Genomic DNA, 17,745 nt, shown 5'->3' with positions numbered 1-17,745 from the left:
ATGCTCTCTGCCCGGGCTCCAACAGGTTCATTCAGTTTTGGGGCTGATCAGCCGGTTGCGTAAGGTGAGGAGATGCAGCCGCCGCCTTCTTCCGTCAGTTCAAACTGCTTCTCTCCTCCAGCTGGAAAACTGGGGAACCCCGGAGGGTGGGAAGGGGTTTCCAGGTGGGATTGGGGCATGCAGGCCGCGCATTGTTCAAGGGGACCATCCACTTCCCTGTTCCCTGCACTGCAAATTCCCTGGGGCTGAAAATCCTGGAGCTTCAGGAATCCCCAATGAGATTCAGGAGGAAACACCGGGACATGCACCCAGACCTAGATTTACATCTTTTCAGTGAAAAAAAAGCCGGGGTGAACAGTCTTGGAGCTGAAACTGGTTCCACAAACCCCTCCCAATAAACGGGATAATCCAGAACTGAATTTTATTGGCAGTGTGGGGTTGGGGGAAGTTTTGAGGCTTTTTATTTGTTTTAACAGTGGGATAAACCGGGATCCTCAATGGAGGCAGCTCAACACCTCATTTAAATAGAAATTTAAAGCAATTAAGCAATTAAATTGTTGTTTTAACAATGGCTTAGGCTGGAAGTGGCTTTGCAGAATACCATGTGCTGACGTGCTGTGGAGGGACTGGAGATCCACAGGGACCCTCAGGAAACATCACAAAATCCCTGGAAGGTTCCTCAGAGGAGGGATGTGATCCCCTGTCAAAGTTGTGGGTCAGGGAACAGTCTTGGTCCTGCTGGGGTGTGCCCAACACCTATATTGGGATATTTCAGTCTCTGCAAATCCCAGTGTGTCCCACCCAGCTCAACCTGTCACTCAGAGGGATCCAGAACGACTTCAAAATGCTTTCAGAAGGTTTAAGAAGGTTTTAAAATCACCTTTATTGACATAAATGTAGTTTTAGAACCCTGCCCAACACTAATGCTCCCAGTTGTGAAACACTTTGGACAACCCACGTCACCCCTCCTCGGAGCAGGAGGTTGAAACTGAGTGCATCTGAGGGTGTGCCTGGGAGCCTGGGTTTTTGTTGGAATTCAGTGAACCCAGCCACTGGAGTCAGGCCGAAAGTGACAGATTTAGCTAAAACAAGGGTTTCCCTCGAGGGCGTGATACATAAGAGAGTTCACGGGGCTTTGGCCACGGCCCAGGGAATTTGGGTTGGATTTCGCCTCCAACACCAACAATACTTTTGTTTTTCTTTGCACTCTGGGGAGTGTTTGCAGGCAGGTCATGGTTGTGCCAAAGTGAGGAGGGCGTCCTTTCAAACCTGAAAACAATGAAAAGAATGAAACCATCCCCAAAAGGTGACATCTCCACACCCCCCTGGCACCGACCAACTCCCTGTGCCCATAAAAAGGGGGACCCAGCAGCTGCTCCCACATACTTGGCTTCTCTCGCCTCTCAAGCCCCGGCCTCAGATTTTTGCTCATAATTTTGGGGACCCTTCACCATGTCTCGCCAGTCCTGTGCTCTTGGCAAGGGGTTCAGCTCCAGCTCTGTGTGCTTCGGGGGCAAGAACAAGGTCACGTTTGGCTCCATGCCCCGTGGAGGATGGCGGGGACCTGCCGGTGGCTTCAGCAGCAGGAGCCTCTATTCCCTGGGGGGCAGTAAAAGCACCTCCCTGGGAGGATTTGGGGGGGCTGGTGGTACCTGCAGAGGCTTTGGAGGCCAAGGAGGCTTCGGCTTCGGGGCCGGAGCCGGATTTGGGGGTGGCTATGGTGCAGGGTGCTTTGGTGGAGGCCCTGGCAGTGGCTTTGGTGGCTTTGGTGGAGGATTTGATGGTGGGATGGGGGGCCAGGGCTTCCCCCCATGCCCCCCGGGTGGCATCAGGGAGGTGACCATCAACCAGAGCCTGCTGGCCCCCCTCAATCTGGAGATTGACCCCGAGATCCAGAAGGTTCGGACACAGGAGCGGGAGGAGATCAAGAAACTCAACGACAAATTTGCCTCCTTCATCGACAAGGTTTGGAGGGGGCTTCACTCCGGGATGGGCTCTGGAGGGTGGGAATGACCAGGAGATGCTCATCCAGGGGCATCCAGAGCTGCAGTTGCCCAGATCACCATAAACTGAAGGTGTTTAGAGCTGTTTTTAAGGGGAAAATGGGCTATTTTATGGGGCACATTGGGCTGCTTTGAAGGAGCAGTTGAATTTTTTTGGGTGTTTGGGACTGTTTTTAATGGGATTTTGGGAGCTTTAGGCTTCTTTTAAGGAGAATATGTGATTTAGGGTGACTTGAGCTATTTTAAAGCAGAAGGTGGGATTTTTTAAAAATATTTTCATGGGGATGTTGGGATTTGGAGTGTTTTGGATTATTTTTAAGGAGAAGATGGGATATGTAGTGATTTAGGCTTTTTTAAAGGAGACGATTGGACTTTTTGTGTGTTTTGGTCTAGTTTGAAGGTGTTGGGACTTTTTTGGCTATTTTGAACAAGAAGATGCCAAAGCCATGAAGTTCATTGTGTTTCTCCTGCTTAGAGACTCCAAAATTGGGAAGGGGACGTCACCCCCTTTTGCCTACTCGCCCCATTCACTGTGGTCCTACCTGTCCTGTAGGACTGGGGAGTTATCACACATTAAATGGGAATAAAATATGGAAAGCACATGGGGGGAAAAATCAATAAAAAGATGGGGTTTTGAAGGGAATTTAAAGTGAAATTCTGACTATTTCCCCACCTGTTCAGCTCCAGTTCCTGGAGCAGCAGAACCGAGTCCTGGAGACCAAGTGGAAGCTGCTGCAGGAACAGGGTGGCGCAGGAACAGGGGGCAGGAACCTGGACCCTTTCTTTGAGACCTACATCAGTGGGCTGAGGAAGCAGCTGGATTGTCTCTCCAGTGAGAAGCACCAGCTGGACACAGAGCTGAAGAGCTTCCAGGACATGGTAGAGGACTTCAAGACAAAGTAAGTTGCTTGAGGTGTCTGGTGGTGAATAATTAGAAAGAAAAACTCACTTCAAACAGTGAAAAAAGGAGAAATATTGACAATAATTATCAATATTGATTTTTTTTCCCGATGGTTAGAAAATGTAAAATGTTTTGGGAAAAGTGAGTTTGGATGAAAAGTGGTGATTTTTCAAGGTATTTCTCTACTTTTCTCAGATGTTCTCAATATATTGGTCGAATTGTGCTTCTTCCTGAAGGAGGATCCTCCACTCTTTGTCTTCCTCAAGAAGGAATTCCTTAAGAATCAGTGACATTATGATTTAATTTAATAATCAGTTGCTAAACCCAGCTCTAATTTCCTTATGGATTTCCTCATGATTCTTTACATAATATCATTCAGGATTTGAGGATTTCTGTGGAAGGCTGACAAGAAGAAAAAAAAAAGAAAAAAAAAGGAAAGGAAAAGTAAAGACTATTTTCCTGCTGTTAGTTATTATAATAATATATAATTTATTTTAGTCTAAAAATATGAACATAAAATGTGTCCAGTTTGAAAAAGTAGAACAAAGACTGGAGAAAGGAATCCACCTGAGGAATTACAAAAAACATTGGGCAAAGAAGCCTGGGAATCATGGGAATCCACAAGACCTGGGATCAACCAGAGGCTGCTGAGTGAAAATTGACTTTATATTTGGAGACGAGCATCTGGAAAATTTGAGTCCATTTGGGATTCTGGGGTGTCCTGCGCAGGGCCAGGAGCTGAACTCGATGATCCCTGTAAGCCCCTTCCAAATCAGGAGATTCCATGGTACCTGTGAGGAGCTGAAGGTTCTTGGATCTCATAGAAGGAGCTTGGAGTGGCCGCAAGCACCAGGACTCCCTTCAGCAGAGCCAGAATTCCTCTTTCCAGGCTTTCCTCACCCAGGTGCTGGAAGTGCAGGAGCCAGGGCTTGTCCTGAAAGGCGAAGTGCAATTCCCTGTCCATAAATCTCCCTCATGGCAGATCTATTTTTGCTGGGTTTATGAGTCTGAGGCCAACAATGTTCATTAGTCTGAGCCTGAGCCAAAACAAGCAGCCAGATTCCATCTCCCTCCTTCCCATCCACAGGTACGAGGAAGAGATAAACAAAAGGACGGCAGCTGAAAATGAATTTGTGCTCCTGAAGAAGGTCAAGTCCTTGCTTTTTAACTAAAGGGGCTCCAGGAGAGCTGGAGAGGGACTTTGGACAATGGCCTGGGGTGACAGGACACAGGGAATGGCTTCCTACTGCCAGAGGACAGGGATAGATGAGATATTGGACAGGAATTCTTCCCTGTGAGGGTGGGGAGGCCCTGGAATGGATTTCCAAGAGGCTGCCTGACCCCTGGAAGTGTCCCAGGCCAGGTTGGACGGGACTTGGAGCAGCCTGGGACAGTGGAAGGTGTCCCTGCCCGTGGAAGGGGGTGGAATTACATTTAAAGTCCCTTCCAACCCAGACTCTTCCATGATTCCATGAAATTTTAGATTAACTGGTGTGTGCTGAGCAGGTTTTCTCATCCCATCTCTGCTGCAGGATGTGGATGGAGTCTATATGGCCAAGGTGGAACTCCAAGGAAAATTGGATTCTCTGTTGGATGAGATCAACTTCCTCAAGTGTCTTTACGAGGCAGTGAGTACTGTGGGGCACCGGGATGGGGGAGGGTTGTGACACCATAAGGAAGCTCTGGAAGGGCTAAATCCTGGTTGGGTATTACCTGCAGGAGCTGGCCCAGATGCAGAAGACGGTGTCTGACACCTCGGTGGTGCTGTCCATGGACAACAACCGGAACCTGGACCTGGACAGCATCATCGCCGAGGTGAAGGCGCAGTACGAGGAGATCGCCAACCGCAGCCGGCTGGAGGCCGAGTCCTGGTACCGGTGCAAGGTGAGGGTGGCACACTCTGCTGGGGTTCTCCAGTGTCCAGGGGCGTGGGAGAGCTACTGGTGGCAGCTCTGGCCATGGCAAGATCTGGAACGTTGCTGGTGCTGGCCCATTCAGAGTGGACCTGGCACCGATTTTCTCTCCTTGGCTTCCCTGTGGTGATGTGGGAGCAGCTGTGAGATTACAATGGACTCAACATGCTCCTCCTGCTTCATCCCACCAGTATGAGGAGCTGCAGGCAACCGCAGGCAAGCATGGAGACAGCCTCAAGGACACCAAGACTGAGATCTCAGAGCTCAACCGCATGATCCAGAGGATCCGGGCTGAGATCGACAGTGTGAAGAAGCAGGTGGGGGTTATGTTTTTGGAGCAATGGGGAGGACCTCTTGGTCATGCCTTCTAGGACTTCCCTGAAGGGAAATAAGTGTGGTGGGAATTGCTGGGCATGGGAGGGACCTGGGAATAGCTGAGCCTGAGTGGCTCTGGCACATGTTGCCCAGAGAAGTTATGGATGCTCCATCCATGGAAGTGTCCAAGACCAGGTAGGACATGGCTTGGAGCAATGTGGGATAGTGGAAGGTGTTCCTGTGCATGCTTCAGATCATCTTTAAGGTCCTGTCCAACCCAAACCATTACATGTTTCTCTGATCTGGGATTATGGCTGCATCTCTCACTGGCTGCTCCCACCCCACTCATCCAACCCATGCCTTGCCCTCCAGTGTGAGACCATTCAGACATCAATTGCGGATGCAGAGCAGCGCGGGGAGGTGGCTCTCAAGGATGCCAGGGATAAACTGACTGAGCTGGAGACAGCCCTGCAGAAAGCCAAGGCTGACATGGCCCGGCAGCTCCGGGAGTACCAGGAGCTCATGAACGTCAAGCTGGCCCTGGACATCGAGATTGCGACCTACAGGAAGCTGCTGGAGGGCGAGGAGTGCAGGTGGGTGGGATACAGCAAGAATTCCAGTGTACCCTGATCAGTCAATGGGAAAAACGTGTACCATCATCTTCATAAACATTAATGGTGTTGTGGACCACGGTCCTGTGGCTGTGTCAGTGGACCAATCCTGACTTCATGGAGTTGAACCACTCCAGATGCTCTGGCTGGATTTGACACCCCATCTCGTTTCCTTGCAGGATGTCTGGAGAGTGCCAGAGCTCTGTCAGCATCTGTAAGTACTGTTCCCACAGGAGTGTGGTGGGCTAGGACTGGTGCTCCCAAACTTCTTGGTGGCATCAGAGGTAACCTGGTGCCTTTTGTTTCTCTCTGCAGCCGTGGTGGGCGGCAGCAGCTCCGTGGGAGGCGGATATGGCAGTGGACTGTGCCTTGGAGGAGGAGGAATTGGCTTTGGAAGTGGGAAAGGCAGCTGCAACACAGGCAGTGCTGGTTTATGCTTCAGCCTGGGAGGGGGTGGATTTGGTGCTGGGGGTGGATTTGGCTCCCTGGGTGGGGGATCTAACTCGGTGGTGGTGGGGGGATCTGGCACCATCCTGAAGAACAGTGGCCCCACCAGGAGAGCATAGGAAAGGGATCAACCCCCCAACCACGGCAGCCAGAGAAGAAAGGGAGTGAACTGCACGATGACCCCCCAGTGACCACCTGGTAAGGACTGAGATTCCCAACAGCAGCCAAGAACAGCTCAATCCTTTGCGCTCCCATCCAGCTGCTGGACATCAAGGTGCCCAGCTCTCCTTTGGGAGCGGGACCTGCCCACTCATGGGGAGCCCCAAACCTGGCTGGGATGAGCCCAGCACCCTCCAAGCAAGAGGCGCCCAACCACAGGCAGGAGCGGGGATGGATCCGCCCGCTGCTCTGAGTGTGCAGGGGAGCTTTGGCTTCTCTCAAGCTCTTGTGCTGGATCCAGCCGTGGTGCAACTTTAATCAATGTCACTCATCAGCTGCAGCTTGAGCTCCAAAACAGGAATTTCCTCCTGGTGCCTTAGCTGAAGATGTTTCTCACCCAACTGACTTTTTAGTTTGCTCCCTCAGAAGTTTCACTCGTGCTGTTGTAAAATGTTTATTTTTACTCAGGGTTCACCTTTTCCTTGGGACCATGGGAACAATCACGTGTGTTTGCTTAAGCCTTTCTCCTTGGCATGTGCCATCCCCCAATAAACATAAGAGGCAGAAACCTGGTGTGGTTTTCTCCCCAACCAAAGAGTTTCATGTTGTAACAAGTCTCATCTTCTGATGAGATCTGAAAACATTTCCTGACTTTCTCTTGCCCTTTGAAGTCTGAATTTAAAGGAACTCAGGTGAAGGGGTAACCGGGTCTCCTCTCACCCCACCGTCTCAAAAAATGTGGGGAGTTTGTGAGTTTTGCAGAATAAGGAGCGTCTCACTGGGGAGGCTGAAGGGACGTTGGGTGCAAAATGACAGTGACACAGTTGGGGGTGTCTTTGGTGACAGCCCTGGGAATGAGCCTACTCCTAGCAGAGAGAAAGAGGCAGCCCCTGGATCCTCCTACGTGTCCTGCAGGATCCCCAGATGTGGCAGAGATTGTTGTTCCACCATTGTCCCCACCAGGTCTGAGCAGACTTTCAGACTCTGTAGATTTTAGGAGACTCTTCCCTTCCTCCTTCTCTTCCTAAGCCCTTCCCATGCTGGAGTTAGCCAATTTGGGATGTTCCCCAGCTATCCCACCTCTCCCTGGCCACTGTGCCTGACCACACAACTGCCCATCCTGTCTTCCGAGGTGGCCCCAGCTTGGGGCACCACAGCTGGAGCTCCCAGGACACTCTTTGTGTGCACTCCAGTGCTTTAGGAGCATCCTACCATGGTTGGTGTGGGAGAAGGAAAAGCAGTCATCACCCTTCCAAATAATTTGGAGTTAATTCCTTGGTATACATTATTTTGGAGCCAGCCCTGCAGCTTTTCGCACTGTCTGTACTCATCAAGGATCCATGGATTGCTCTTAAGGCATCTCCAAAAGGTAACTGAGACCATGGGAAGAGACCTTCCCCCTCTGCTCCATCAAACCACACCTCTCCCCAAAAGCAGAGTATTTGGATAAATTTTGATCCCCAGACTCCTGCTGTGGTTTGACCTCTTGCTCAGGAGACTCTTGCTCAGGAGCCCTTGAATCACATCCGTGGCCGACCACAGACTGTGCTTGGGGTGACTCATCCCATTTCTCCCATGCTCCATTCTGAGCTGGTAGAGGCTGAAGACATCCAGTACCAGCAGTGACAGGCGGAATGTCACAATGGAATGTCACAATGCTGCCAGCTCGGGCTTGTCACTGCTTGGGTGGGGACATGGTTTGAGCGGTGGTTAAACATTCAGGGAGTTGTAAAAGTGACTTGAAGTGCTGTTGAATGAAAAGGTATTGACTTCCCTCGGAGTCACCCCAATCCCTCGGAGTCACCCCAATCCAAAGTCGCTTCCAGCAGTGACTCCTGCCTGAGGAGAGACAAAGGGCTTCTCCAGGAGCACAAAGGCTGTCGCTACAACAAACATACTTACAAGTCCCTCCCTTTTTGTTTCTGGGATTGCACCAGCAATTAGGGAAAAATTATCCCGGGCTGGACACAGAGGTGATATAATTCTTGCCTCTGGTTGGAGGAGAGACAATGTTTTCCATGGTCTGAAAATAGGACTGGATTCATCAGGGTTTGTCCCTGCCCATGGCAGGGAATGGACCAAGATGAACTTTAAGGTCCTTTCCAGCCCAAACCACTCCATGATTCTGTGATTTCATGGTTTCCTCTCAGTTATTCAAGGCCTGTTTATTTTCACAGCAACATGGAACAGTTTGGGTGGGAAATGACCTCTGAAGGTCATTTTCCTGCACTGGGGGTTCCAGGAGAGCTGTAGAAGGACTTGGAAAGGGCCTGAAATGGTGGGGTAAGGGGTGATGGCTTCCAGCTGGAAGAGGGCAGGATTAGATGGGATATCCATAAGGAATTTCTCCCTGTGAGGGTGGTGAGGTCCTGGAATGGATTTTCTGGAAAAGCTGTGGTTGCTGCATCCCTGGAAGTGCCCGAGTCCAGGCTGGATGGGGCTTGGAGCAGTGAGGTCTACTGGAAGAAGTCCCTGCCCATGGCAGGGGTAGGATGGGATAATCTTTCCACTCCTTTCCCACCAAGCCATTCCAGCTCTGCCCATCATGTCTGAACCGGGAGGTGATATCAATACCCAAATCCCAGTTCGATTTCCTAAGCTTGGCTGGAGCCAGGGCCGTGACTCAACGCTCTGTGTTATCTCCCCATGGGTGCTCGGGGCTCTGCCGTTTGCTGACTCGGGAACTCTCTTCCCCTGGGAACAGGAGAACTTTCAGATCGTGTCATCCCGCCCACAGAAAGAGAAAAAAATCCCAACAAAAATCCCCCAGGAAAGCATAACCAGAGGTTTGATAACACTGAGGGAGGTGGGTCTTGACTGGGCAGTACCCCAGCCCCTGTTTTTATTGTCTGTGTATTGATTTCTTGTCTATTTTTTGATTTATTGCCTATAAAAATCTCTGTCCAACCCACAACCCCTCCCTTCCTTTGCTCTTGCAGTGAAGTTTTGATATTATATATTTTTTCAAAAGTAAGTCTTGATGATCTTGAAAGTATTTTCCAGTCTTAAAAATTCTATGTTTCCCTGATTTTTCTTAGCCTTATCTACCCCCCTAATCCATCTCCTTGAGTCCTCCCAGACCCACACAGGTCCTGGAGGTGGGATAAACACAGGGAATGTCATGTTTTCCAGTGGAAATGCCAGTTTAGCTGCATATCCGGGTCCCAAGGCACTTTTGGAAATGGGTGTCTGGGCAATATTTTTAGAGGTATTTAAACATCTGATGATACCAGAAGTTGCTGGTGTGGATTTTCCAGAAGCTCTTAATTAACATGTGTCCTTGTGAGAATTCTGAGACCTGCACCAGATGGCTGCCAGCACAGTTAGGTGTCTCCAGAGCCAGGCGGCTTAAAAATTTTGAAAAGTAATAAAAAAAATATCTATTTTTCCTATAAAAAAAGAAAATGAGACTAATTGCTGTTTGACAAGAAAGGTAAAAGGGTGGATCTGTGATGGATTTTTGGATTAAATGACTTACAGAGTCAGCCTGAATCACTCCATGATTCTGTGAAGGGTGGTGCATGCCCAATCCCTGGAAATGCCCAAGGCCAGGTTGGACAGGGGCTTGGAGCCACCTGGGATAGTGGAAGGTGTCCCTGCCCACGGCAGGAAGTGGAATGAGATGGGCTTTCAGGTCCTTTTCAATCCAGACCATTCTGGAATTCTGTGAGGGATCATAGTCTGAATCCACCCTCAGCTGGGGATCTGAACTGGATGATTCCGACAAATTCCTGCCTTTCTAAAATCTACATCTGCCAAAGATATATTTGCATATAAACACCAAAATAAGTCAAGCAGCTGAAAAGCATGGTGATTCCTCCAAGCCCTGTGCTCCCCGGATTTTCACATCTCTATAAATGAGTTGAGCTCTATTAATTGCATTTAAATTGTTCCAGGGCATGTGATGTGGGAAGCAAGGTTTGGGATCCCTCCTCCCACTGCACTCCCGGGGCTGTCCCTCCATCCTTCTGCACGTCCCACCATGGCAGCCGGTGCCTGGTGTCTCCTCATGGTCCTGAAGATTTCAGAAAATCCTACACAGGTTTCCCGGATAGGGTATTTCCTCACCAGTGCTGAGATTATCTTGGCATGAAGACAGTGAAACATGCTTTAGTCCAACAACAAATGAATTTCCAGTGCCAGCACCAGTTTCTTGCCACTGGTGAGGTTTTATTTATCAAAAAGGTGCAGAGCCTCATCAAAATGCAATTTGCTGAGCTCTGGCTGTAGATTGAGAAACTCAATTCTCCAAGCCAAAGGCAATTTTCCAAGTAAAAAGAAGGCTGAGGGTGTAACTTAGGTGTGTTTTGGGAATTGTGAAAGCTGGGCTACAACTTGGCATGAACCGCAATGCCTGCCTGCAATGGGGCTTTGGAGTGAGAGATTTAAAGATAAACACAAGCAGGGAAACAACCCCAGTGGATGAAAGGTGGAAAAAAAATGCCTGGTATATCCCAGGGAGGCTCTTGCTGCTCCACAAGGTGTAGGATTCCTTAGTCATGGAGTGCTGGAAGCCCCAGTTGGATCTTTTTTGCTTTTTCTCCTGCATTAAAGGGTGTGTTTCTGGGTAGGGTCAATGTTTGGCAAATTGGAGATGGAAATCTTTAGCCACGCCATGCTGATGAAGACAGGACCTGTCTCCTCCTTCACGCCCATGCAGACCCAGCCTACCTCCAAAAACACATAAAAGGGAGTGTCCGCTGCCCTCCAGCCAGAGGGACTGACTTCCCTTCTTCCACCCACCTCCTCACCCACAACCCCGTCGAGTTCCTCAGCTTCTCCATTCTCGTCTCTTTTGAGGATAACCAGCCATGTCTCGTCAGTCTGTCTGCAGGAGCTTCGGAGGGGGGAGCAGAAGGGGCTTTAGCTCCTGCTCTGCAATCGGCGGTGGCTTTGGAGGCGGCGGCCGGAGCAGGAGCAGCTACAGCTCATACTCCGTGTCCAGGGGATTTGGAGGTGGAGGACCAGCTTTGGGGGCGGAATGGGTGGAGGAGGAGGAGGAGGAATGTGTGGCTTCGGAGGAATGGGTGGAGGAGGAATGGGTGGCTTTGGTGGTGGGATGGGTGGCTTTGGTGGTGGGATGGGTGGTGGAGGAATGGGTGGCTTTAGTGGCCCAGGCTTTGGCATGGGTGGACCTGGGAGAGGTGGCCCTGGGATCCAGCCAGTGCAGATTGACACGACCCTCCTACGCCCGGTCCATGTTGAGATTGACCCCCAGATACAGCAAGTTAAAAACCAGGAGAAGGAGCAGATCAAGACCCTGAACAACCAGTTTGCCTCCTTCATTGACAAGGTGAGAGGGGGGGATTGTGCCTGATTAAGGCCAAAATTAGGAGGAACTTTACAGTTGCGCAGAAATGTCCTTCTGGAGCTAAATGCCAGCAGGCAGAGAAGCTTGAGCAGAGCCTTTTCATTAAGGGAAGAGATGGGAATCTCTCCTCCACACAAGATCAAAGCCATGTCTCCAGGGCTTTCATCTGTCCTGTTGCACCAAGCTCTACTCTGAGGTTAAGCTCTCGAGCAGGTTCAACACCTTCAACCTCCACAGGTTTCGGGCACAGATTCTCCCTCCTCCACCACTCTCTGCCCAAACAACCTCCCATTTAAGTATTAATTTATATATTTTTCTCTTTGAAATCTTCAGGCTTTTAAATTTAGGCTGGATGTCAGATTTCCACACTACCTGTGATGGGGACAGACTTGGAGTAAGGGCAATGTGTAAAAACTCCTTTGAGTAGAAAAATATTAGAAATTTCTTTCTTTTCCTGATTTTGCAGCTTAGGCACCAACAGAAAGTTTAAAAAAGCAGAGTTAATTGGTTCTCTGATCACCATACAAATCTTTGTGAGTGATGCAAGAGATGTTTTGGTGGGAGCTGTTCCTGTGTGATGGTGGGTCCTCCATGTCTTGGCTGTAGGTCCGATTCCTGGAGCAGCAGAACAAGGTGCTCTCCACCAAGTGGGAGCTGCTCCAGCAGCAAGGGCCATCGGGGCCCAGGAAGAACCTGGATGTGATCTTTGAGAACTACATCCAGAACCTGCGGAGGCAGCTGGAATCAATCCTGGCACAGCGGGGCCAGCTGGAATCGGAGCTGCAGAACATGCAGCAGTACGTCGAGGATTACAAAACCAAGTGAGTGCGGAGCCAGGAGCAGCTCAAGCAGCCTTTTGGTCACTTTAATTTTCCCCCACTGCTTTTTATGGTGATAGTGGAGATAGTTTTTCAGCCAAAATATTTTAATTTAGTGATTTTTTCCCTTTTAGTTTGTTTCTAATGGCCTTAGGCCGGAAAGTCCAGGAATACAATTTGCACTTTTCCTCTCCATAGGTATGAGGAAGAGATCAACCGGCGCACGACGGCTGAGAATGAGTTTGTGGTGCTGAAGAAGGTGAGTCACGGGCATCACAAAATAATCCCTCAATATTTCGCTTTACCTGTGCTTGAATGAGAATTCTGGAGTTTTTAAGATGTCCCAGCTGATATCCAGAATCCCTAATATTCAACTTGCATAAGTGGATGACACCATAACATTATTTATTTTTAATTATTTACATATATGGTTACTGAATTATGTATAAACATAATGATGCCCCAGTGAATAACATCAAACCCTCAGCACAGATGGCGATTCCCACAGGCCTGAAGGATTCTCAAGAGTAAAAAAATTATTTTCTGTGGGGTCTTTCCTTTAGGATGTGGACAGTGCCTACATGACCAAAGTCGAGCTGGAAGCCAGGGTGGGAGCTCTGACAGATGAAATCAACTTCCTGAGGTGCATTTATGAGGAGGTAAGAGCTCTCTCCTGGGGGGCTGAAATTTTCATCAGGCGTGTGGTGGCCAAGGACACTGAGGTTGGATGGGGTGTATGTGTCTGGGTGGATTTAGGCTTGAGATGGTGCCTCTGACTCATATCTTGGTTGCAGGAGCTGGCTCAGATGCAGACAATCAGCCGGGACCTGTCTGTGGTGGTGTCCATGGACAACAACCGGCACCTGGACCTGGACAGCATCATCGAGGAGGTCCGACGCCAGTACGAGCAGATTGCCCAGAGCAGCCGGGCTGAGGCCGAGGCCTGGTACCAGAGCCAGGTGAGTCAGGGAGCAGTCGAGACTCCTGGGTGTGGCTGGGTGATTTACAATAATTTATGTCTGGGTGAGACACCTTTTCAAGCTAACGGGGCTGGAGCTTGTGGTGCAAGGAAGGTCCAGAGGCATTGAGCTACTTTTGAGGGATCTGACTCACTGTTCCCAATGCGTCCCAAACTCACTGAGGCGTGTGGCACAAACTGATGCCTTGGGAGGCTGCCTAGAACAGAGGCCAGACAGTGTTAAAGGAATAAAGTAGGTATTCATTAAAAAGGCCTTCAAATGATACACCTTGGTCAGTACAAGAGCCTGGCCACGGCTATCAAAGCGGACCCAAGGTGGACAACAGGTCACGAGTTTTCGCACTTTTATAGGTTTTGGTCCATTTACATATTGAGGTTAATTGTCCAATTACAGCTTCAGGTTATGAAGTCCTATCCTTCCAGACTGTGCTCCTCAATTAGCTGTTATTTATGCTTTTTGGGCCTGAAGCTTGGTTTTTGGGCTGGAAAAAGATTGTTTTGTCTTACTAAACTGTGAGGAGAACTTGCTAACACTTTATATGAAGTTCAGAGTTATATACTAATGCAGTACAGAATCTGGATAATATGAACACTAAAACTTAAGGCACCTCTCAATAAAAATGGCCCAAAATGCACCTTAATGAGAAAATTCCAGCCCAAGTGACTTTTCAGAAGCAAAGAGATGCTTTTTAGTGTCATTAAGATCCATTTCAAAGCTCAAACCCCATGACTGAGTCCCAGAGCCACCTTGACCACTGATCTGGGCATCCATCGTCAGTGCAGTGGGTCCTCATAGTGTCACTTGAGCCTTGAAACTGGGGACAAATTTCCTAGAGGCACCAGGAAGTGATGGGTCATTCTGTCTTGGTGCCATCAGTACGAGCAGCTCCAGAGCACGGCCGGCCGGCACGGGGACAACCTCCGCAACACCAAGATTGAGATCCAGGAGCTGACCAGGAATGTCCAGAGGCTGCGGGCTGAGATTGAGAATGTGAAGAAGCAGGTAGGAATTGGTTGATGTCTCAGGGATGAGACTGAGGACATGAAGAAAGGAAGGGGCTGGTTGGTGTCCCAGGGGAAGATGGCAGCAGGTTGCATCACAAAAGACCATGAGTGGGGCAGAAACCTTCTGTCACCCCAAGTTCACTTCATGCAGATGTTTATTTGCCTCCAGATTTCTCCTCTTGGGGGTCTGAGAACTGATCATTAGGGACAAAATGAGGTCTGAGAAAGTTCCCGTTGTGCTCCCCAGAACCAACAGCTGCAGGCAGCCATTGCTGAGGCTGAGGAGAGGGGGGAGATGGCTCTCAAAGACGCCAGGTTGAAGCTGGAAGAGCTGGAGAGTGCCCTGCAGAAGGACAAGGAGGAGCTGGCTCGCCTGCTGAAGGAGTACCAGGAGCTGCTGAATGTCAAGATTGCACTGGACGTTGAGATTGCCATGTACAGGAAGCTGCTGGAGGGGGAGGAGAACAGGTAAACAACTGAGCTCTCATTGGGTGCTGTGATCTACACCTGGAATAGTGACTGAAATCCCAAACCAATTCTTTGGGCTAAGGGGTGAATGTTGTGCTTGATACTTTGTGGGATATTCTGGGGTCAGGACCCTTAACTGGCTCCCTAGAGATGGCAGAGCTGCTGCCCCATCTCTGCCACCAGTGAGTTTTTAATGGACCTCAAATCTGGAGAAACCTCATTGTCAAGAGGAATTGCCAACCCCTTCCCTCCTCCAATCTTCTAGTGATTCCAAAGTGGTTTACAAGGGCGAACCAGGAAAATGATTGGACAGTCGAAACACAGTTTAAAGTTTTTACAACCTCTCTTTTATTGGGTAATTAAAATGTCCAATTTCCTTCACAGGCTGTGCAACGACAGCATGGCCAACGTCAACGTCTGTAAGTATCTGCCCTGGGGCCCTTCAGAAAAAGCATCAGACTGTTTTATCAGAGACAGAGCCTGCAACTGGGCAATGGGAACATAACCTGTGCTTCTCTTCCAGCTGTGGTAGGCAGGACGACCGTCTCTGGAGGCAGAGGAGGCATGGGAGGAGGATTTGGAGGCAGCGGCATGGGAGGAGGATTCGGAGGCGGCAGCTGTGGAATGGGAGGAGGATTCGGAGGCGGCAGCGGCATGGGAGGAGGAATGGGAGGAGGCGGCATCTGCGGAGGAGGCAGCGGCTTTGGAGGAGGCAGCATGGGCGGCAGCTGTGGGATGGGGGGAGGAATGTACTCCGGCGGCTTCTCCTCTGGAAGTGGAAGGATGTGCGGCTCTGGCGGGGGATCCTCCTCCGTGCGGAGATGTGTCACCACCACCTCGGTCAAATCTTCGGGAGTGAGATTCTGAGCCCCGAAGGTTGACAAGGAAAGAAGCACCTCCTCTCTCCCCCTGGCAGCAGCCCAGCCTCCTGACCCGGCGCCGGGAGCTGCCCGGCAGGAGGGGCTGCTCTGCCTTCCTTGCTGTATTGTACATTTCTTTTGGCAAATGTGTATAAAACTCCTCTTTCCTCCTCTCTCCTCCTGTTCTGTGTCCCTGGGGTGCTTCTGTGTGTGTCCATCCTGCTGTTCCCTTTGCAGGCCTTTGGGGTCAGGGTGGGTGTGAGGCAAGTGGGACCCATCCCTTGGGGAGGGGACATCTCAGGCGGCAGCTGGAGGGAGCAGCTGGCCCAGGGGGGAGCTTCTGGGAAGCTTTGCTTTCTTGGGAGCCCCAGGCATGCTGCCAGCACACCTTCCCTGGAGCTCCAGCTTCCATTCCACTAGTCCCAGCTCTCAGTCACACCTGGGACACCACACACATACCTGGACTATTCCTAAGGAGAAAAAAAACTGTCCTTCAGTGCCCAGCTCCCATGACACAGTGTGGTGTCCCCACCTCCCCCCCTCCTCTGTGGGCTGCTCTCCTTCCTCGAGATGTTTCCATTCCCAATAAATTGCAGAGAATATTCATGATTGTCGTTGTGTTGTTGCTTTGGGAGCTTCTCTGGGCAGGGTGGGAGAGGGTGTTTTTCTCCTGCCTGTCCCCATGTTTTGAGGGAGCAGATCGTGGTGGGGATGGATCAGGGCAGGTGCCCCACTCAGATGATGCTCTTGACTCTCCCCTGGAGGCACAAGCCTATATCTGGAATGGTGGAGGTCTGGATCCTCCAGCTGAAAAATGAGAAATAAGACCCCAGGTTGGAGACCTGGAATCATTGAATAATGGAATGGTTTGGATTGGAAGGGACCATAAAGATCATTCAATTCCAACCCCCTGCCATGAACAGGGACACTAGACAGAAGGTGCCGCACCCCTTGGACCAACCAATGAAATGAAGTTGCTGCTTCTAAGATTCCTTTGGGATCATCTCCAGGTGCAGGAGACTTTGACCTGTGTTAGGTGAAGGAGACGGCACCAGCGTTGCCGTGTGCAGTGGTGGGAGGGCAGGTGAATATGGATCAGGATGTTGGTGAGGCACCTGCCACTGGCTGCAGTCAGCCACAAACACATCTGCCCCAGGATGAGCCATGATTCCAGCATGGGAATACAATGGGCTGGGAAGGTGTGATTCATCCCCATCCATGAGCTCAGGTACCATCCTCTCCCTGAGAAGCTGATTAATTCGTCAGCGGCTCATCCTTGCTCCAAGAGCAGGAGGGAGAGAGATTTGGAGGAGCTCAAGGTTGGAGTTTGGGAGGGGAGTCCAGAGTGTTTGGTCTGAGCGGTGCTGTGGTTCCTCCACCACCTGGAGAGATCAAAGAGGCAGGAAATGCTGTCAGTGGTGGTTCAGGAATCCCACAACAGCCTCTGGGAGTTGCTGATGTTCCCAGAGTGGATCAGGAAGCTGCAGACTGAGGAAGAGGTCCAGGAAAGGCAACAGGGAATGACTGCAGGCTTCTTGGAAGAGACAATTATACCATTGGAAGCCCAGCAGAAGGGCGCCAGGGTTGGGGAACGTGGCTGGGTTTGGGCCAACAAGAAGATGCTGAGAAGGCTCTGAGAAGCTGGTGCTGTGCCAGGAGCACTTTGAGGTTTGGCTTGGGGCAAGAGTCACCTGTTTCGGTGTTTAATTTTAAGAGTCTGTTTCTTCTCAGCTTTAAAATCCAGAACACAGCATAGTAGTGCCATGTGAGGAGTTGTTGCAACACTTCTTCTGTGCAAGATCCATGACAGAAGCTCTTGGCTGGGTCAGATGCGACGCTGGAGCGTGGCTTTGGTCTCCATCCATGTTTTCTGCCAAGTTCACATTTTCCCTGGTGTTGATCTTACCATGTCCAACTCCTTGTGTAAGAGATCTGAAGGATCAGTTTGGTGTTGA

General features: G+C 50.2%; 2 protein-coding genes across 2 annotated transcripts; both read left to right on the top strand.

The window, feature by feature from the left end:
• Nucleotides 1-1,421: 1,421 nt before the first annotated feature.
• LOC102034038 (keratin, type II cytoskeletal 4) lies at nt 1,422-6,917 on the top strand. Its single transcript, XM_031064633.1, has 9 exons — nt 1,422-1,965; nt 2,685-2,902; nt 3,992-4,052; nt 4,437-4,532; nt 4,624-4,788; nt 5,009-5,134; nt 5,505-5,725; nt 5,923-5,957; nt 6,059-6,917. Exons 1-9 carry the CDS (start codon nt 1,453-1,455, stop codon nt 6,307-6,309), a joined length of 1,686 nt encoding a protein of 561 aa, XP_030920493.1. The 5' UTR covers nt 1,422-1,452; the 3' UTR covers nt 6,310-6,917.
• Nucleotides 6,918-11,160: 4,243 nt separating this feature from the next.
• On the top strand, nt 11,161-15,797 carry LOC115948908 (keratin, type II cytoskeletal 1-like). Its single transcript, XM_031064636.1, is given in 10 exon segments — nt 11,161-11,311; nt 11,314-11,642; nt 12,267-12,481; nt 12,677-12,737; nt 13,042-13,137; nt 13,273-13,437; nt 14,335-14,460; nt 14,710-14,930; nt 15,315-15,349; nt 15,454-15,797. Coding segments are annotated over 10 exon segments (1,743 nt in total).
• The last annotated feature ends 1,948 nt before the right edge of the window (nt 15,798-17,745 follow it).

This window comes from Geospiza fortis, unplaced genomic scaffold (assembly GCF_000277835.1).
Source record: "Geospiza fortis unplaced genomic scaffold, GeoFor_1.0 scaffold635, whole genome shotgun sequence".
Classification (NCBI taxonomy): Eukaryota; Metazoa; Chordata; class Aves; order Passeriformes; family Thraupidae; genus Geospiza; species Geospiza fortis.
This window is presented reverse-complemented; position numbering and strand designations above follow the sequence as displayed.